Below are 22,456 nucleotides of genomic sequence, written 5' to 3'. Positions count from 1 at the left end.
TCTTTATTAAACATGTGAGTGTGATTTTACTGTATCGCAAAATGAATTGCCAGCTTTTATTAAAGGACACCGGTGCGTATTTCTCGCAAGTCACACGTCTGGTCCATGTGTAATCCGCATTTTTCTTGCCCCCATAGACTTGCACTGGGACATTTTTTTTGGAGGAATATGCTGACAATCGCAGCATGCTGAGATTTACTCAGCCTGTAAAATACAGCAGAGAAATATACGGCTGATGGGAGGTGCCCCATAAATTAACATTGGTCCAAGTGCAATGCATTGTTTTTGCGCCTCTCACTCGTCCGTATTTCTCTCTAGTGTAATTCCAGCTTTAATTCCAAGGTAGCAGATCCCCTTGTTTTCTCCCCTACCTTTTGGAAAATAAAGTAAAGTAGTCAACAAGAGAGGATAAGAATTTCATTGACCTGTTAGTTTTGCCTGAGAGAGATTCCCAACAAATGTCTGGATAGTTGAAATCTCCCATGACCACTATGCCATATTTTGGAGAACTTGGCCATTTGATGCATAAAGAGTTCATCCATATCTTCAGCTTGCACAGGCAGCCTGTAGTAAATGCCTACAATGGTGTCCTTTCCATTGTTCTGTCCTTGTAGTCTTACCCAATCAGTTTCCACAGAACTCCCAGTCTCTGAAGCTTCAATCTCTGTGCAGATACACGCGTTTCTAACATACAATGCGACACCTCCTCCTTGTTTATCAAGTCCGTTTCTTGCAAATAAGTTGTACGAGTGATTGCGTGCCTTTTGGGCGCGCGCTGTGATTACAAACCATGCAGTGGGGTGTAACCACGCAGCAGACTGACCTTGCAACGGGTGCAACCACGCAGCAGACTGGTGTTATGTGCAGACTAACAGCAAACAAATACATGGTGTACCTCTCCTGCCTTGTGTATGAAAAAGCTCTGTAGTTCATACTGTTCGGGTAGAGCTATCCGATAGCGCTATCCCTCAGTGTTCCTGAGTTTAAGCTATTTCACATGGCTGAGCGCACTTGGGATCTGCCCCCAAGGCCCTGCCCATGTCCAGTGTTTGGTCCATAGACCGCAGCTAGGGGTTAGTCCTGCTTTTGTGTACAACATTTTTTGGCTTTTACAATTGTTAAAAAGCTTAATAAAAGACTTCTTTGTACACACAGTTGACAGTAAGCCATTTGTCAACGTTAGGAATAAGTTTACCTCGCTTCTGGGTCTCAAATATTTTGACGCTTATTTGTTGGCTTTTCCTTCCCCTAGAGAAAGCCACATAAAACTGCCCGTGTGAAAACACTGGGAGAGGCAAATAAATTCCTACGATATCCAAGGACTGACCCTGAGATTTTTTGATGGTCATTGCAAAAGCCAACATGACAGGAAACTGACACTGTCGCATCTGGACTGGCAAGTTTTTATCTTTGGAAATCAGGTCAATTCTTAGAATAAGAACTGTCTGACCCTTTGCTTGACTTCTGTACTTAATGCTTCTTCATTCTCCAAGACATAAATCTGGGCAAACTTGGGAGCAATACTCACAGCGGGATGCAATGGGGCAGTTCTGTGGTAAATTTGTCCATGAATTCACACACAGTATGGACCATGCCCAGGAGGTGGCGCTACTTGTGCTCCCATTGATGCCAAAGCAAGCGAGCTATTGTATTGCCTTATATTAACCATAAAGTTATTGGAGTGCTGATGCTCTCCTTTCATCAACTTGGCTAATTGATCATCCATACGAATGGGACGTAATTGGATGCGCCCTCTCTTGAAGCAGGAAGGGAATGTTTTGTCCTGCGCCATTTCGTCTTTGAAATTTTTAGATTGGCAGAACTGATATCGAAATGTCAGTTCGCCAGCATAGTGCTCTTCAATACGGGTCTCATCAATTTGATAGAGAAGTCCTCTAGCGGCAAATGTCACTTGCCATCAAGTGGCTCTTGCATTTTGAACAAATATGTGTATCACTTTGTGCATTGCGTGTTGCTCGTTGTCGTGCAGTATTAGATGCTCTATGTGATTAAATTACTTCATTAGTTTCTCTTGCTCTGGCCACCCTCTGTCGGGCTGCATCAGCAGTTTTTTGACAATTTCGTTCCTCTTCTGTTTCATTCAGATGCAAGTTACGCATCTGTATGTGATTCGCTTCTCTATGTGCAACAGCGCGATCAATTTGGTCCATCTTTGCAATGTTACCTCACACTGTTTCCTCAGTGTTACCGGAATGTTGCCTCACAGTGTTGCCTCAAGTGTTGCCTCACAGGCTAACGTTCAAAATAGGCTTATGCCTTAACTCGCCATCAGGGAGCGCTCCTCTCCTTATTAGATATATCACTTAACTCATATACAGGGCCTTACAGTACTTGGCTAGCAGTTAGCTGCTAGTGGTAGTAACTACGGATACCTAAGTTACTGTTCAGCTGTGGGTGACTCATTGCACAAAAACACACGGTTCAGCTGTGGACTCATTGCGCACAGAAACGTCCAAATTAGGTATATTGCTCCTTCTAGCCTTGTATTCCAATCATGTGTATCGTCCCACTAAGGTTCAGTGATTCCAATGACATCATATTTCTTATCCTGTGTTAGTAGTTCCAATTCCCCTTGTTTGTTGCCCATGCTTTGTGCATCTGCATAGAAACATTTCAGTTTGCAGCAATCATATGAGCACAAAGCCAAACTCCTATCGCTTACTTAGTCTTCCTCAGTGGTCCTCCTCAGCCACCCACACAGAGACATAAAATAGACCTGACCTTCACTCATCTCTGCTCCCTATCTAACTTCACAACCTTCTGTCTCTCTCTTTGACCACCATCTATCACTTTCTCATCCCTGTCCTACTCACCTATCACCCATGTCCAGCAACTTGGGCACCCCCTCAGAAACTTCACACATACAGTATAGACACCCACACACACTCTTACTCTATTCTACCATTGGCGTCCATATCCTTACTGCACGACACACACAGAGCCACTGCTTTCTACAATGCCATTCTCGCATCAGCTATGGACGCATTCAGCAATCTCATGCATTCCAGAGTGCGACAAATCAAGAGACAACCCGGGCACAATAGCCTCACTGAAAAGCTTCGGCAAGAGCATAGGGCTGCAGAGTGGCATTGGAGAAAAACACATTCGCAAGATGATTTCACTGCATAAAACAAGCAACAATCGCTTTCAAATCTGCCCTCATCTTCACAACCCTGATATCTTCATTATCCTACAACCCCACACAGTTATTCACCACATTAACTTCATCCTCCACCCACCTCTGCCCCCTCCGACCTCCCTCATTTCTGCTGAGGACTTTGCCACACACTTCAAAAATAAGAATGACCAAACAAGGCAAGTATTTATTGTTCAAGCACCACAACCCTTTCTATACCAGACCACATACAGCGTCCACATGTTTGGCATTTCTGAATCGATTAGTGCCCGCCTTACAGTGCATCTCCAGAAGCACGGGCTGGGCATAACGTACTGGTGAATTCAGTGTACTGGTCACTACAGTGTAGTGGTCACTACTACGACAGTTTGCAATTTTCAGTAGGCAACATTCATTGCCGCTTGTTTCTGGAAAATACCCATAGGTTAAAAATAGTCACTACACCTGTAGATAAATTACCAAAGGGGTATAACGTCCAAATTGGGGTCACTTGAGAGGGATTCTGCTCTTCCAGCAATTAGGGGCTCTGTATATGGAGTCCTCAAACTCTTCTAGGAAAATTTGCACACCATTCCTGATTATTACAGCTGACACCTGACACTATGTGCCAGGAGCAGTCACGGACCGCTCTCAGCACTTTAACCCCGACACACTGCGATCAAACATGATCGCAGCGTTCCGGTGGCATAGGGTAGCATTTCGCAGGGAGGGGGCTCCCTGCGTGCTTCCCTGAGACCCTCAGAACAATGCGATGTGATCGCGTTGTTCCAAGGGCCTCCTTCCTGCAGGACCCTGGATTCAAGATGGCTGTGGGGTCCTGAGAACAGGCACCGGCAAGCCTCCTGCACTGCCTGTCAGATCGCTGATCTGACACAGTGCGCTGCAAAGGGTCAGATCAGCGGTCTGATATAATACAGAGATGTCCCACCCTGGTAACAAAAAAAGGGGGCAAAAAAAAGTGTAAAAATATTTTTTAAAAAATCCTAAAGAAAAAGAAAAACAATATTCCCCAATAAACACATTTCTTTATGGAAAAGAAAAACAATAAAAGTACACATATTTAGTAGGGCCGTGTCCGTAATGACCCACCCTATAAAACTGTCCCACTAGTTAACCCATTTAGTGAACCCCTAAAAAAAAAATAAATAAATAAAAAAAATGCTTTTTATACCGATGAACAAAAAGTGGAATAAAATACCAAAGGCGAAAAGGAGGGCACCGCTGACTATAATAAGAAAGAAAAAGGGTTCACCCAGAGCATGTCAAATAATGTCATGAACCAAGAAAAAGACTTGGCCATAAGAAAGGGAACACCACTTATAGGAACATGTATAATGGACAAAAAATATTTTTATTTGACAAAAAAAAGCACACACATGGCACAACACTAGACCCATAAAAACATGCAAAAATGCAAACTAGTCATGTCATATGGTTATGATACAATGACCCTCCCACATCCAAAATCCACAAAGTAGAAACAAATATGTTTAAACACATTAAGTGTGCGTGCAGGCATAAATAATCTATAGTACCATTATATATGCACAATACAGTTGAGACAATTCACAGCACCAAGCACGTGCCTCACAGGAACTTGGACAACGTGGAAGGAAAAAAATCGTAGTTACTTACCGATAACGGTATTTCTCTGATCCCATGACGGCACCACGGAGGGATCCGCCCTCAGGGACAGGAAACCTACAGATGAAAAAGGCGGTACCTCTCTCTCACATCAGTTGGTTTATAGAGCATTACACAGAACTCTCAGATGCAACTCAAACAGTTATAAAAAATCCAACATTAATCAAATTAAGCTTAACAAAGGCACCGCGTGGCTAAGAATTAACACTAACTAACTCACTCTTATGTGCACACCTGTGTGTGTGAAAGGGAGGGGATGTACGGGTGCCGTCATGGGATCAGAGAAATACCGTTATCGGTAAGTAACTATGATTTTCTCTTTCCCCCATGACGGCACCACGGAGAGAATTACAAAGATTGTACATCTAGGGAGGGACCACCGCCTCCAGAACCCTTTTCCCAAAGGTGAGATCTGAAGATGAGGTTAGGTCTAGACGGTAATGTTTGAAAAATGTAGAGGGGGAAGACCAAGTGGCAGCTCTACATATCTGATCTATTGAAGCGCCCGCTTTCTCTTCCCAGGATGATGCCACTGCCCTGGTTGAATGGGCCCTTATGTCCTCTGGGATGGCCGCCCCGCAGGAGGAGTAGGATAAGGTGATGGCTTCTCTTATCCACCTCGCCATTGTGGACTTCGATGCCTTCTGCCCCTTCCGAGGCCCCTGAAAACAGACAAACAGAGCCCTATCCTTCCTAAATTCCCTTGTGGTTGTCAAATATTGGACCAGGCATCTTTTTACATTTAAAGTGTGTAACCTCTCTTCTGGTTTGTTTTTTGGATCGGGACAAAAAGAGGGTAGGGAGATTTCCTGAGTCCTATGAAAGTGTGACGACACTTTGGGGAGATACGCTGGATCAGTTCTAAGAATTACCCTATCATCCAGGATTTGCGTGAAGGGTGAGTGGGCCGCCAAAGCTTGTATATCACTAACGCGGCGGGCAGAAGTTAAGGCCACTAGGATGGAGGTCTTAAGTGACAATATTTTTAAGGGAATTTCCCTTAGGGGTTCGAAGGGCGGTTTGGTTAGAGCATTTAGCACTAGGTTTAGATCCCAGGATGGTTTGGTATGTAGAGAGATCGGTCTAGATCTACTTGAGGCTCTAATGAATCTCTTATAACCCATCTATTTTTGGCTAGGTCATGGTTATACAAAGCCCCCAAGGCCGCCACCTGTACTTTTAAAGGTGCTGGTAGCTAACCCCTTCTCCAACCCCCTTTGTAGGAATTCCAAAATTTTATCTACAGGGATTTCACCCATTGGGTCGGAACCTGACACTGATATGAATTTCTTCCACACTTTGCCATATGCTTTGGTGCTTACTGGCTTTCTACTCTGTAGTAGCGCGGTTACCAAGTTTGATGAGAAGCCCCTGATGCTTAGGAGCTCCCTCTCAAAAGCCAAGCTGTCAAGTGTAGGTTTTTGATGTGCGGGTGATAAACTGGACCCTGGCATAACAGGTCTGGATTTTCTGGTAGAACCCACGGGTCTGTCACGGACATCTTTCTCAGCCAGGAGAACCAAATTCTCCGTGGCCAGAAGGGCGCTATTACCACTACTGTCGCCTTGTCCTCTCGTATTTTCCTCAGTACTAAGGGAAAGAGAGATATTGGGGGGAAGGCGTAGGCCAGATGATAATCCCAGGGTATCGTGAAGGCATCTAGAGCTACTGGGCCCCCCCGGGGATCGAGTGAGCAGAAGGTCTCCAGCTTCCGATTCTGCCCGTTCGCAAATAACTATCTCTGGTTGACCCCAGAGTTTCACGATCTGGTTGAAGACTAACCAGCTTAGTTCCCACTCCCCCTGTTTTAGACGTGTCCTGCTTAAAAAGTCTGCCGTTCGATTCTCTGAACCTTTTATGTGCAGGGCTGTCAGGGATTCTAGATTGTGTTCTGCCAGGTGGAAGATGGACTTTGTCAACTCCATTAGTGGTTGAGACCTGGTGCCCCCCTGGTGGTTTAGGTATGCTACCACTACCTGGTTGTCCGAGAAGACTCTCACGTGATGGGAACGTAGTGAATCTAGAAAATAAACGAGGGCTAATTTCACTGCCAGTAGCTCTTTCATATTGGAGGAAGCGTACTCTCTTCCCTGATCCCAGGACCCCTGTGCCACCTGGTTGCCTAGATGTGCGCCCCACCCCCAAGGACTTGCGTCCATGGTTAGGATCTTTGCTGCAGGCATTGCCCAAGGAACCCCCTTGGCTAGGTTGGCCGGAGCTGTCCACCATGTCAAGGAATGCCTTGTTTCTGGCGAGATGTCTAACCGCGTGTCTAAATTTCCGTGTAGGGAAAAGTCTACATCTAATATTTCCCACTGCAAGCCCCGAGTATGGCTCTGGGCCCACTGGACGGCTGGCATGCAGGCTGTCATAGACCCCAACAGTGACATGGCTTTCCTCAGGGTGGTGTTCGGGGAAGCCATCATTTGGGATGTCATATACGTCATTTTTTGAACCTTTGCTTTCGGAAGGTAACATTTCTGCTCGACTGAGTCCAGTGTGATTCCCAAATACTCTTGCACCTGACTTGGTACGAGTCTGGACTTGGGCAAGTTCAGCATCCACCCTAGGCTCTGTAGTGACTTCATGACCAGGTCCAACTGCTGTTTGCAATGGTGAAAGGTGACCCCTATTATTAATAGATCGTCCAGGTACGGGACTATCAGGACGTTTTGCTCTCTTATGTGGGCCATTACCTCTGACAATATCTTCGTAAATACCCTTGGAGCAATGGCTAGGCCGAAGGGGAGGGCTCTGAACTGAAAATGTATTAACTCCCCCTGAATCATCACCGCAACTCAGATATTTCCTGTGATCCCTGTGAATAGGCACATGATAATATGCGTCCCTCAGGTCTAATACGGCCATAAAGCAAGCTGGGGGGAAGCATTTTTATACAGGATTTTATCGTCTCCATTTTGAAGTGCTGCACTTCTAGATATTTGTTCAGCTTTTTGAGATTTATAATCACCCTGTACGAACCGTCTGGTTTCTTGCGAAGAAAAAGAGGGGAGTAGAAGCCTTTGCCCCTGTCTTGGTAGGGGACTTTTTGCAATACGTTTTTGTCTCTTAGGATCGCTATTTCCTGTTGTAGGCCCAGCTGCTCTTGTGGTGTCCTTTGCGGGGTTATTACGAAGGAGTCGTTTGGTTGGGAAATGAATGTTAGCCTCAGGCCTTCCTTCACTATGTCCAGTATCCAAGAACTTGCGGATATCTTTTCCCAGGCCTGGAGAAAGCAGGATAGTCTTCCCCCGACCTGGGGAGTACCTTCATTGTGGCTTTTTGTTGTCAGGGGGTTTGTTAAACATAAAGCCCTTATTTTTATTTCTCCTATCTTCCCATCCTTCTTTGTTCCCTCTTGAGGGCTTTCGTCGCATGAGCCTTCTGTTCCGAAAAGCCCGTTTGTATGCCTGACTGGGGAACCTGGGGAAAGATTTTTTCTTGTCCCCTGCCATTTCCAGGATGTCATCTAGTGTTGGCCCAAATAAAAATTCCCCCTCACACGGGATTGCGCACAATTTGGTCTTTGTCTGTAAGTCTCCTGGCCAGCATTTCAGCCATAAGGTGCGTCTTGCGGCATTTGAGAAGGCGGCTGTTCTGGCTGCCAGCCTGGTTGAGTCTACTGATGCATCCGCCAGGAAGGCTGCTGCCCCCTTCATCACCGAAACTGACCTCTGCATTGCCCCCCTGCTGCCGACTCCCACGTATTTTTTAGGAAGGCTTCTGCTTTTTTGTCCATTGGGTCCCTCAGGGTTCCCATGTCCTCGAAGGGCAGGGCAAATTTTTTAGAAGCTTTTGCAATTGCCACGTCTAATTTAGGAGCTTTACTCCATGAGGAGCAGGCCGGGTCGTCGAAGGGGTATTTCCTCTTGGGAGTCAAGAGGACTTTTTTGTCAGGTTTTTTCCATTCTCGCTTAATTAGGGCATGGATTTTCTCATTGACAGGAAAAGCTCTCCGTTTTTTTTTGTTCCAGCCCACCAAACATCAGATCCTGGGCTGTTTTCTTAGGGCGTTCATCTACTAACCCCATCGTTGTCCTCACCGCTTTTACTAGGGTGTCTGTTTCCTCGATGGGGAAGCAGCGACGTCCCCCTTCTGAGGATGATGATGATTGGGAGGATGATGATTTACTTGAGTCCGACAGTTCGCTTTCTGACTCGCTAACACTGGACTCTGGCCTGGACCTACGTCTTTTTTGAGGATCTAGCGCCCTTAAGGGCATCTTCGACCTGGGTCCTTATCAGGGTTTTGAGATCTGAAGCAAATCTTGGGGATTCCTCCTGAATTGTTTGCTCTATGCATGCTGCACAAAGCTTTTTCTCCCATATAGGGGGTAGCTCCTCCGTGCATATGGCACATACCATGTGCTTAGATTTAGTCGTGCATTTACGCCCCTGAAAACAGAAATTAACAACCGCATATTAGCGAGCGGGCATTCACGGAGATCACTCACCCTCCTTATGGAACGAGAGGTACCGTCTCAGGCATAGGGATTATTTCCACTGCTGAGTCCACGTGTGGCTGTGCCGCCATGGTGGAGCTTTGGCTGCGCCACGATCCTGCGTGACCGTCGCTGCTGCGCTGCTGGGAAGAGTTGCGCTGGCGCTGTGAATGTTGGCGCTGTTCCTGCGTTTGCCGCGGCCCCTGCTTCGGGGAACGCCGAGTCTCCTTTTGCTTTTCGCTCATGGCGACGCTCCTTACCCCTTAATGGGGTCTTTTTGAATGTGAGCGGTACTTTTTTTTTTCTTCCTCTTCCCGGCGCCGCCTCTCCCAGCGTTCCCTGCGCCCCCGGAAGTGGCTCCCGCGCATGCGCGCTACGGCCTCCCAGTGATGCACTGCGGCCCCATCTATCTTGGCGCTTGTAACGGTGTGCGCGCGCGCGTCTGCGCCCGGCCGCACCTTGCGCCTCATGGTAGCCGCCGCTATCCCGGGTCGCCCGGGCCTGCCATCGTCTGCGCTGCTCCAGCGCAACAAGTAAATCTGGAGGCCGCCGCCGCCCCTGCCCGCTTCCTGGAGGTCTCCCCGCCTCCTTTGTATGGCTGGCCCCGACCTGTGCTCTCAGTGACCGCCGCCACCTGCACGTACCACCTTGCGGCTCAGCGGGCCTCCCCCGTAGTGACCGCCGTCACTATACAGCAGGGGGCCCTCTTTCTCTTTTTTTTTCTTCCTTTTTTTGGGATCGGCAGACTTCCACGCCTCTTCACTGCCTCTCCCCACTCACCCTAAAGGCCCGCCGACCCCAGTGGTGGTGCTTCGGGGGGAGCCTGTTCGAGGCCTCGACCCAGCCGAGGCAGGGAGCCCCGCTGCCTATCACCGGACTGGATCGGTCCCCGGAATCCTACGACGACTTGTCAGGTATGCTGTAGGTTCCCCGTCAGGGACAGGAAACCAACTGATGTGGGAGAGAGGTACCGCCTTTTTCATCTGTAGGTTTCCTGTCCCTGAGGACGGATCCCTCTCTCCGTGGTGCCGTCATGGGGGAAAGAGAAAAATAAACATTTAACTTTTTCTTACAATCAATTTTTTTTTAATTTATTTTGACAAGTGTATAAAGAGAAAATGAACCACAAAATTTGTTGTGCAATTTCTCCTGATACCCCATATGTGGGGAAAACACCAAGGTTACTTACCGGTAGCCGTTTTTTCCGGAGCCCATGACGGCACACGAGAGAGGAGATCCACCCAGTCAGGACAGGAACCCTACTTAAGATAAAAGGGCGGTACCTCTCCCTCGCTTCAGTTGGTTTACAGAGCATGAGAGGCCCCCGGGGTTAGTACACATGGTAAAACTATCACCACATTATATTTAACTAAAAAATCACCCAAACTATAGTGCACACCAAAGGAGTGATAAGGGGGGGGGGGATTATACAGGTGCCGTCATGGGCTCCGGAAAAACAAGCTACCGGTACGTAACCTTGGTGTTTTCCCGTCTCCCATGATGGCACACGACAGACTTTTGTAGAATAAGACACCTTAGGGAGGGAAAACCGCTGGTAGCACCCTTCTACCAAAGGTTAGGTCACTAGAGGAAGATAGATCAAGTCGGTAGTGCTTAAAAAAGGTTGAAGGCAAGGACCAAGTAGCGGCTCTTCAAATTTGCTCAATCGATACCTCAGCCTTCTCTGCCCAGGAAGTAGCCACGGCTCTAGTGGAGTGAGCCTTGATGCCTTCTGGAACCGGAGCGCCACTTGCAGAGTAAGATAACATAATGGCCTCCCTGATCCATCTGGCAATGGTACTCTTAGCTACCCCGTACTCTTTTCTACTACCCTGAAAGGCTACAAACAGGGACTGATCTTTCTTCCACTGACATATATTGTAATATGGCCCTCCTTACATCCATTGTGTGGAACTTTTGCTCCCCAGGGTTTCTAGGATTATTACAAAGTGATGGCAAGGAGATCTCCTGAGTCCTGTGAAACTTCAGGAACACCTTGAGGAGGTAGGCCGGGTCTGGTCTTAGAATCACTCGGTCATCCAAAATCTGCGTATATGGAGGGCACATAGACAGAGCTTGTAGGCCGCTCATTCTACGGGCCGATGTTAAGGCTACCAGTAATACAGTTTTAAGTGTGAGTAGTTTTGGTGACAGCTCTTGTAATGGTTCAAAGGGATCTTTGGTTAAAGCCTCCAAGACTAAATTCAGATCCCAGGGTGGTATCTTTGGGATAATGACCGGCCTCGACCTACTACAGGACTTTATGAATCGGGACACTCACCTATTGGATGCTAGGTTGCAGTTATATAGGGCCCCCAGAGCTGAGACTTGAACTTTGAGGGTGTTCGTGGCTAACCTGAGTTGCAGCCCCAACTGTAGGAATTCTATGTTAGGTCCCACTGGAGCTACATCCCCTAAAGGTTCCCTCAGGAAGTCTAGGAACTTTTTCCACGTTCTACCGTAGATTTGGGATGTTATAGGTTTCCTACTCTTCAACAGGGTGGAGACTAACCCTGGTGAGAATCCCTGGCGCCCTCTCAAATTCCAGGCTGCCAGATGGAAGCCCTTCACCTGAGAGTGGACCACTGGTCCCTGGGATAGCAGGTCTAGAAGCTCCCGTAAGATCCATGGATCTGTCACTGACATCAGTCCCAAAAGGGAGAACCAAGGCCTCCTCGGCCAAAACGGAGCTATAAGAATTATTCTTGCTCGATCCTCCCCGATTTTCCGGACTACTATCGGGAATGCGTAGGCCAGGGAGAACTTCCAGGGTATTTGTAGGGCATCTACTGCAAAGGGATTCAGTGAGCAGAACTTCCTGACCCTCCTGTTGCGTGAGGTGGCGAACAGGTCTATTTCCGGTTTGCCCTAAGCTTGAAATATTTGTTGGAAAACTTGGGTGTTTAGGGACTATTCCCCGTCTTAGGTGTCTGCGACTCAGGAAGTCCGCTTGTGTATTTTCCACACCCCTTAGATGCAGTGCTGTGATGGATAACAGATATTGTTCTGCCAACTGGAAAAGTAGATTTGATATTTCCATGAGGCCCCGAGATCTCGTTCCCCCCTGGTGGTTGATGTAGGCTACCACTGCACGATTGTCAGTCATGACTCGAGTGTGGTGGCCCTGAAGCAAGGGGAGAAAATGTTTCACGGCTTTCTCTACTGCCCATAGTTCTTTTACATTTGAACAGTGATCCTTTTCTAGCGAGGACCAGGTTCCCTGTATTGAGTGGCATCTCAGGTGTGCTCCCCACCCTGTGGCACTCGCGTCGGTTGTAATGAGGTCCTCGACTGGTTTCTGCCACGGGACACCGGCTGTTAGATGCTCTTTTACAGTCCACCAGAGTAGGGAATCTCATACAGCCATGGAGAGATATAGTTCACCCTCTAAATGCCCTTTCAATTGTTTCTGTGCTGACAGAACTTAAGTGGTACTGTGCCCATGCTACTGCAGGTATGCATGATGTCAACGAGCCTAAAAGGGACACTGCATTCCTCAGTGTCATAGCCGGCCTTTGCATTGCTGTGCAAGCTAGGCCCCTTATCTTGGTCACTTTGTTCTCTGGTAGGAGGCAGCGCTGTTGCTCGGAGTCCAGTATTAACCCTAGGAAGGCTTGCACTTTTACTGGTGTTAATCTTGACTTGGGGATGTTTACTATCCATCCTAACCCTATTAAAGTTGATATCACTTCCTTCACTTGGTGTGTGCAATGGGTCTCCGACCTCCCTACCTCAAGGAAGTCGTCCAGGTATGGGACGATCACTATGTCCCGGGAACGAAGAAATGACATTACTTCGGCCATCACTTTGGTGAAAACTCTGGAGGCTGTAGACAGGCCGAACGGAAGGGCTGCGTATTGGTAGTGTTTGACCTGACCTTGGACATAGAGCGCTACTCACGTATTTGATACTCCCGATGGATTTGATAGTAGGCATCTTTTAAGTCTATCACTGCCATGAGGCAGTGCTGGAACAGGATTTTTGTGGCCGTATTGACTGACTCCATTTTGAAGGATCAATTGTCTACCCACTGGTTGAGTCTCCTCAGATTGACTATGGTCCTCCAAGAGCCGTCTGGTTTTTGTATTAAAAGGGGGGGGGGTAAAACCCCCTTCCTTCTTCTTGAACTAGGACTTCCTGTAGGACTCGTTTATGCACTAGTCCCAAGACTTCTGTCTCCAGGGCCAGTTGTTGCTCTTGGGCTTTCCTTCGGGGTATTATAAAGGTTTGCCTGGGCGGACAGGTGAATTTTATTTTTAAACCGTCCTTGATTATTAGGACCCAGGTACTGGGGGGAGATATTTGCCCAGACGCTCTAGCTGTTAATCATTCGGAATCTGCCGAGGCATCCGCTAGGAAAGCCGCTGCTCCGTGTACCATTGTCAAATTAGACAGTATTTCGTCCCTAGGAGCTTTATCCCTGATCTGGTCCTCTATTTGTTGTAACCAGACCATGAGGGCACGGCGGTACAAGTACCAGCTATTGCCGGTTTTAATCCACCTGCTGATGCTTTCCAGATGTTTCAGGAAACTACCTGCTTTTTTATCAAGCGGGTCTTTCAGCAAGCCAAAGTCATCTAATGGTAGGGATACCTTTTTTGAAGATTTAGCTACGGCACCATCAATTTTTATGATTTTTTCCCTGGTTTCCGAGTCTTTGTTCGAATGGGTACCTCCTTTTTGATGTAGAAGGTAAGGCCCCCGACCTCTCTGGTTTTTTCTATTCCCTGTCAATTAAAGCCCTTATCTTATCATTTACAGGGAAGGTGCATTTTTTCTTTTCCTCAAGCCCTCCAAACATAACATCCTCCAATGATTTAGGAGTCTTTTCATCCTTAAGGCCCATTGTAGACCTGACAGCTTTGACCAGCTTTTCTACGTCCTCTGTTGGGAAACATGGACGGCCCCCTATATCGTTGTCCGAGGAGGATTCCGAGGACCGAGTAGAGGAAGAGGCGGCGGAGGGGGAAAGGGATTTTTCCCGACCTTCCTGCACTAGCAAGGCCTCAGAATCAGAATCCCTTTTGCGGCTTCTTTTATCTGTCTTTTTGAGGGCTTCCTTTAGGGAGCTTTTCACCTCCTCTTGTATTATAACCCTAAGGCTAGTCACAAAATCAGTGGTCTCATCCCGTATTGTTTTGTTTATACAGTCAGCGCACAGATCTTTCTGCCACTGAACTGCCAGCGGGTTTCTGCATAGGGCGCATTCTCTATTCTTTGTTTTGCCGCTAGACTTCTTCGACCCCTAGTGATCAAACAGAGAAAATGGAACCCCGTTACCATAAGGGTGACATTCACGTAGATCACTCACCACCGCTGTTAATCAAGGGTATCGATCTCGGAGGCTCATCAGATGCACTCGTGACGTTTTTTCTGGACGTCGCAGAGTCATGCCGGTCTTGTCTACGACTGCGACTCCCACCACTCTTACGGCTACTCCTGCTATGCTGGCGGCTCGGCAAGGCATCTGGCGGGAGCTCCTGCTGCTGTTGTCACCGCTGCTCTTCTTGCCCCACTTCCATTTGTGAAGCTTTGGGCATGAGTGCATCTTCTGTGGTCATCCCTCTTTTTAAGAGGGATCCACTGCACTCTCCACCTCCTCCGATGCCCATTGACAGCCCCCCCCCTTTTTGCTGGCCGTTTTTTTTTCATGGGCGCCGCCATCTTGGATCCGGCGCCGCCCCTGACATCACGCGGGCACACCCATTCCCAGCACGCCTTGAGCGTGATGTCAGATGGGCTCGACCCGGAAGTGGCCGCCTCCTGGACACTGGCAGAGGGGAGAGTGCGGCGCGGCAGCCACGGCAGAGCCTCTGGACCCCGAGCTGTGCAGCACATACGCCCGTTTGGACGCTTCCCCCTCCCGACACACAGCGCACAGGGCCCGCCTGATCTTCCACGCCGGCACGGGAGAGGGACAGGTACGTGTGACCACTGTCTTCAGCACACGGGTCCTTGTCAGGACTGGAAACCCAACTGAAGCGAGGGAGAGGTACCGCCCTTTTATCTTCAGTAGGGTTCCTGTCCTGACTGGGCGGATCCTCTCTCTCATGTGTGCCGTCATGGGAGACGGGAAAAAACACTGTTTGGGCGCACAGTAGAGCTCGGATGGGAATGAGCACCCTTTCACTTTTTCAAAGCAGAATTGGCTGGAATTAAGATCAGAAGCCATGTCGTGTTTTGAGAGCCCCTGATGTGCCTAAACTATGGAAACCCCCCACAAGTGACACCATTTTGGAAACCAGGGCTGTGGAGTCGGAGACCATTTTGGTGGAGTCATAGTCATGGAAATTGAGGAGTCGGAGGTTTGACTTACCGACTCCACAGCCCTTTGGAAAGTAGACCCCCAAGGAACTTATGTAGATGTGTGATGAGCACTTTGAACCCCCAAGTGCTTCATAGAAGTTTATAACGTAGAGCCATAAAAATAAAAAATCATTTTTTTCCACAAAAATGATCAATTTGCCCCCAATTTTTTATTTTCCCAAAAGTAACAGGACAAATTGCACAACAACTTTTGAGGTCTATTTTCTCCCGAGTACACTGTTCCCCCCCAGGGAAGGAGCACAGTTTGACTTTCTAATCTCAAAATTGTGAGATCAGATGCCATATAGGTTTTGGAAATGTGTCTAAACAGCAGAAACCCCCCACAACTGACCCCATTTTGGAACTGCACCCCTCAAAGATTTTATCCAGTATTTTGAGCAATTTTAACCAACAGGTATGACACAGAATTTGATAACATTAGGTTGTCACATTGAAAAAGTTCATTTTTTTCACAAATATCTTGTTTTAGACCTGAATTTCTCACCACACCAAAAAGTGGACCTCACAATTTGTTACCCACTTTCCTATGAACGCGGCGGTATCCCATATGTAGTCAAAAAGTTCTGTTTGGACAAACGGCAGGGCTTGGACAGCAAGGGGCACAATGTGACATAGTTTGCTTTATTTATAGATTGTCATATTTGCAGAGCCTGTGTGGTTCATGAGCAACAGAAATCCCCCATAAGTGTCTTTTTTTTTTATAAATTGTACCCTTTAATATATCTAGGGAGGTAGTGAGTATTTTGATACCAAATTTTTTTTTTCGGGTGGTTGATGCTACACAAGTTTGAAAATCTACAAATTGCATTTTTTTCACTGTCTCTTATGATTCTTTTTTGTATGTTCTAAGGAACACACCTCAAATTTTATTGCACTAGTTTTTATGTGTTCAGAAATATATCCAATATGGCACCAATGTGAGTACTGGACACACAGCTTTGCCTACAATAATAGATGGCACACCATTTGGTCTTTAGGGAAAAATTGAAGGTCCAGGACCCATTCAAAGCTTCTAGAGACATTGAGCAAACAAGAAAATCCTTTCAGGAATTATTACTGACAGAGGGAGGCATGCTCCTAAAAACACATTGGCTGATAATAAAATTTGGTCTTACTAACTAAACAGTTGCCCCGCATTTGAGTATATTGTAGCAGGAAGAATAAACTGTACTGGAAGGAAGGGCAAAATGTGGAGGAAAATGCAGTCGACTATGTGGCAAAGCTGAGTTTGTTCCAAAGATGAAAGAACACTAGCAGGGCTAGAATGGCAGACACTTTCAGAGACTGGTCGTACAACGTTCGTTTAGCTACATTAATTCCTATATGAGAGACGAATGTGCCAACAGATGTGATACACCATAGCAAGCTCCCACCTGCCAAGATAGGAACCGCTATATGAATCTATATGCACAAAACAACAACTTCTCTACAGAAACCGTAAAGTATTGTCTGGTACCAGAGGTTCGGCAAGAACCATAAAGTAAAGCCCATAGTGTATAAGTACAGAACTTCCTCATTATTAGAAATGATCCAATAAAATGTCCATGCCTGCATCACAACATAAATATAATATAAATGGAAGCCAGTGTTTTGTGTAACAAGACAGTTGTAAAAACAGTCAAAGTTAGATAAGTGGTCAAAAATATTTGTGAGTAATCAGATCCTAGAATTAATTTTCATATGACCTGACTTTACGAACATTGGTGGGATCCACACTCTGGATTGTACAGACGTGGGTATGTGGACAAGAATTTCTTGGATTAGTAGCTTGTTATGTTACTGATCAAGTCCTGGAATTGTGAAATGGGGTAAAATGGGATCTACTGATAAAAATATTCTCTATTACTTGTTCCAAATTACTCTACTGGGGCCACTAAGCAGAAAATAAAAATTATTGAAAAAAACAACTAATAATTGAAAGAGGTGTGGTAGGTCTCAAAACAGGGGGAGATACAAAGGCCTGGTTAGGATGGGCACGTGAGGCAATAGTACGGGGAATTACTCCGTCTACCGTGCTTCCTACAAACCAGGCATCTTTTTTGAGGATACTTTTGGGTGGGAGTGACAGGGACAGGGCAAGAAAAATGGCGCTCTGCAAGTCTCTGGGCATCCTCAGACTCGAAGACATCCCCCTGTGCCATCAACTCAAAAATATGAGGCCGGCAACAAATTGTTCCTGAAACTGGAGGATATTAAGTGGTCCTTGGGGCATTTTGTACAGGACACAACTGTTGTATGTAGCAATTTGGATAAGGTAGAGTGCCACATTTTTGTACCAGGCCCTGGTCTTCCCCTTCACCAGGTATGGATGCAGAACCTGGTCTGACAGGTCAACACCACACACAAATTTGTTATAATCTGTGACACAGATTGGTTTTGTTTGTCCCTGGTGGCGCCCCCTGTCTCTGACCATCACAGTGGTGTCCGTATGCAATGTGGTCAGCATGTAGACGTCCTTCCTGTCATTCCACTTCACTGCAAGAAGTTGGTCACTTGCGAGAATGACACCCCCTTCTCAAAACGTCTGGACACCAACTGTAACGGAAACCCCACCCGGTTTTTCCTGACTGTCCCACAGACACAGACCCCCTGCATTTGCAGCATGGTTGGATTTATATAGGGTATGCTCGTGCAATAGTTGTCCACATACACACACAGTACCCTTGATGGAGAAAGGGCGTCATTAGCTCTCAGACAATTTTGCCTGGGATGCCAATTGTGTGGGGGCAGTTTGGGAGGTTGATTTGGCGGTCCCTACCTTCATAAAATAGTTAGGTGGAAATGTACCCTAATGAGCTCTCGCAAGTTTTGCATAATTGTATGCTGTATTTGGCTCGCTTGGAGGGGATGAATTAGCGGAATGACAGACGGCCCTTGTAGCTCATCAACGACTCGTCGACTGCCACATTTTGCTCTGCGGTATAGGAATTTAGAAATTAATTTTGTAGGAGCGAAATTAGGGGTTTCAATTTATTTAGCCGATCATAGTTGGGGCCAGTCCTTGAGGGGAGGCTTGGGAATTGACACTGGAGTGGAGGAATCTCATCAGAGCTTCAAAACGGACTTGGGACATGACGGCTGCAAATACAGGGGTGTTGTGGACAGCTTTTGTTGCCCAGAAAGTTTTTTTTTGCTAATCCCATATTCAGGGTAAGGCCCAAAAATGTTTTTATTTTGGGGACATTTGTGGGGATCCAGGAGCAGGAATGAAAGGCAGTGGGTTTTTCGGAGATGTATTGTGGGGCATATAAGTTTGTTTAGTGGGCGATCAATTGTAGGACTTCTGGGATAAGGAAATCTTGGAAAAAAAATCAAAGGGGATAAAATTGGTTACATCTATTCTTATTTCAGGGGGAATTGGAGGGCAAAATGAAGTGTTATTATACCGCACCTATGGGGGGGACTGCGGTACTTGGTCCTGCCTCTGAAGCTTCAGCAGTGACGACCGACTCCTCTACCATCAGGCTGGGGGATCCTGTGGATGAAGAGTCGTCATCACTGTATGAAAACTGCTCTACTTCAGAGGCAGATTTCATTTCACTGCTGGAGCAACAAGGTTGTACGCTAAATATTCTGTGGGCGGGCCATTTTTTTCTTTGCCTGCCTAACAAAAAGCTAATCCTAATACGTGTAGCCCTAACCTAATAAACCTAACAGTAGAAAATTATTAAAAAAAAAAAAAAAAAAATTATATATATATATATATATATATATATATATATATATATTTATATTTTTTTTTTTTTTATAATCCCCTGACAACAGGGATGCGGGGAGGATTACGGAGACTGAGGGTGGGTAATTGGACGTTTATGGGGTTTGCGGAGGCCGAAATTATTATTTTATATTCCTGACAGGGAAGCACTTGAATGTAGTGTATCTCTCTTCTCTCCCAGAACAGCTACAATGAGAGAAAAGAGGGGCACAGCCCACGTGTTGCCATATTTACTAATATTGGGGGCTTCTGATTACTGTGATAGGGTCTAGCACAGAAAGCAAAAGACAGCAGCCAATGAGAAAATTCTAATCGGTTGCCGGGTGCACGCACATGCACTCACCATTTTCTTTCTGCCAGAGGAAGGAGGGAGGCCGAGGGACTACTGATCCGGTACAAAAGGTTACGTGGGGGGCTCGGGGGACCTCATTTCTGCCTCCTCTGATGTGCGATCACATCCTTCGAGCGAGAAATTAAATGGAAAATCTCACTTTTTTATTGCAATTGTATTCCATTATACAGTTAATAATGGCAATCACAACACAGGGGTCAGCAATAACCGACCCGAATCATGTTCTCTGGGGTCTCAGCTATCTCCGGTAGTCAAGACCTCGGAGAAATTTCAACTCTCCGCTATACCCATATTCCTCAGCTCCGTTAAAAAGCGGCGCTGAGGTTTAAGAACCCTTAACTGACGCCGTTAAAAGGCGTATCGGCGGTCGTTAAGGGGTTAAGCATCTTCTATAATATAGACCTCTCAAAGTGACTTCAAATGTGATGTGGTCCATAAAAAAATGGTTTTGTAAATTTTGTTGGAAAAATGAAAAATCACTGGTCAACTTTTAACACTTATAACTTCCTAACAAAAAAAAATGTTGGTTCCAAAATTATGCTGATGTAAAGTAGACATGTGGGAAATGTTATTTATTACCTATTTTGTGCGCCATATCTGTGATTTAAGGGCATGAAAATTCAAAGTTGGAAAATTGTGAAATTTTTGACAAATTTCCATTTTTTCACAAATAAACACGTCATACCGAACAAATTTTACCAATATTACAAAGTACAATATGTCACGAAAAAGTGATCTCAGAATCACCGGGATCTGTTGAAGATTTCCAGAGTTACTGCCACATGAAGTGACAGTGGTCAGAATTGTAAAAATTGGCCTGGTAATTAACATGCAAACCACCTTCGGGGGTAAAGGGATTAAAGATCTGGGCAGCTAAGGGTCAGCATCTTCTAATTCCAGGGGGTAGGATGGATTCACCAAGATGTAAGTTGTGGTCAAAACTGGCATCACTCCATTAGAAGAATTTCCATTGCCCAAAGTAATGGGGACAGTGTCAGAATGGTGACCACTTGATAAAACCTATAAAGCAGTGACAGCCAGTGAATGAGAATAATCTGTCACTTCTCTGAAGTTAGTGTTTACTACTCACCTGGGTAGTCATGTGTAGGAATCTCCTCTTTACACCCCTCATCACCCCTCATATATGTCTCTGTAGTATTAATATGGGTCACATCTTTAACCTGAAACAAATTTTATAAGAGTCATTGACAGATGGAGAAGTCACATCTATGATCAGCTCTAATCCTGCCATCTCCACCGTTCTCATTACACAAGTATAAAACATATAATACTGGTGGATAAAACAAGACTGAGCACAAGACCTTCACAGCCGTCTACACATCATAGGGGAGATCTCATGACACCTTCTCTCCATCTACCTGATGATCCTGAGGAACATTGGGATCTTCTTGTTCACAGATCTGAGGAAGAAGAGGACGGGGACATCTCTCTGGTGTTGTCGTCTTACTGGATAGAACTGGAGGAAACATAGAAGGACTGAATTCATTCTTTACATACAGATAATTATAGGCCATGTGTATTTAGTCCTGTCTATTACCTGGTGATGTGAGTGGCTGGGGAACCTCCATCATGATGTCCTTGTACAGATCTTTGTGTGCTTCTAAATACTCCCACTCCTCCATGGAGAAATAGACGGCGACATCCTGACACCTTATAGGAACCTGACATATACAATGATACCGTCATCCCCCAGATCCCTTCATAGTGTTACTGTATAAACTGTGTAATGTCCCAGCATTCCCAGCAGTGTCACCTCTCCAGTCAGCAGCTCAATCATCTTGTAGGTGAGTTCTAGGATCTTCTGGTCATTAATGTCCTCATGTATCAGGGGGTGAGGTGGAGGTTCCATAATTGGGCTCAGGGGTCTTCCACATCCCTCATACACAGGAGTCTGGCAGCACTCACCAGTGGTCTTCTTCACTACTGTGTAATCCTGGTTATGGAGAGACACATTAATAAATCTCACTACAGACATTTCCAGAGTCCTCACCTCTCCAGTTCCGTCCGTCTGTTATTTCCATAGATAAGAATGATGTGACATCATCAGAATCTCTCACCTCTCCAGTAAGACGGAAGAGGATCTCTAGGGTGAGGTGTAATATTCTCTCCGCCATCTTGTCTCTGTCCTCATCCATCCTTGATGGGGCAATCAGGAAAATTCTCTTATATAGAAGATCTCCACTGAAAGAATACTAAACTGTAGGGACCTGAATGAGAAGATGATGATGATGTAATATCATAAAGGATCCAGTAATACAATTACAAGAGATAAAAAAAAAGGGGAAACATCAGGGGATGAAATATGTACAGTACAGATTTTGTACTCAAGATCTATTGATTGTTGAAAAATCCCTTTTTCTACATCACGATGCCCTTTAGATTCTGTTGTCTATACCGACTGTCTCATCCATGTGGGTTAAACATTGAAGAGAAAAAAAAATAACGAAAGTGATAGTTAATTGTAATCATCAAAACACTTCAAAAACCCTCCGAAAAACGCTGTTGCTGTTTTTTTTTTGCAACGTTTTTTCAATTTCTCATTGATTTCTATAGGTGAAAAAAATGCTGCAAAAACGCTGTAAGACCATAATCTTGGTACTGGATAAAGTCTATTCCTCTTCTAACTTAAAAGGTTCCCCTGGGATTGTCTCATTAGACACAGAAAAGGCCTTTGACAACATTAATTGGGAGTGGTTATACAAGATCTTAACAAGAATGTCTTTAAACCCTTAATGACTGCTTTCCTTTTAACGGCGGTAGTTAAGGGTACCTAAACCATGGAGAAAGTGTATAGCGCC

General features: G+C 45.9%; 1 protein-coding gene across 1 annotated transcript in view; it reads right to left on the bottom strand.

Annotated features, from left to right (window-relative positions):
* Window positions 1–22,456, bottom strand: part of LOC141053017 (uncharacterized) — a 151,602-nt gene that overhangs the window by 97,324 nt on the left and 31,822 nt on the right. The window contains exons 2-6 of the mRNA XM_073550349.1: window positions 21,716–21,865; window positions 21,412–21,591; window positions 21,196–21,319; window positions 21,017–21,114; window positions 20,728–20,818 (exon numbers count right to left, since the gene is read on the bottom strand). Of these exons, the coding sequence (XP_073406450.1) occupies window positions 20,728–20,818; window positions 21,017–21,114; window positions 21,196–21,319; window positions 21,412–21,591; window positions 21,716–21,793 (571 nt within the window). The 5' untranslated portion in view covers window positions 21,794–21,865. The remainder of the gene's footprint in view (window positions 1–20,727; window positions 20,819–21,016; window positions 21,115–21,195; window positions 21,320–21,411; window positions 21,592–21,715; window positions 21,866–22,456) is intronic.

This window comes from Dendrobates tinctorius, unplaced genomic scaffold (assembly GCF_039654945.1).
Source record: "Dendrobates tinctorius isolate UK_male_01 unplaced genomic scaffold, ASM3965494v1 ptg000164l, whole genome shotgun sequence".
Taxonomy (NCBI): Eukaryota; Metazoa; Chordata; class Amphibia; order Anura; family Dendrobatidae; genus Dendrobates; species Dendrobates tinctorius.
The sequence above is the reverse complement of the archived record's forward strand: the minus strand, read 5'-3'. Positions and strand labels throughout refer to the sequence as shown.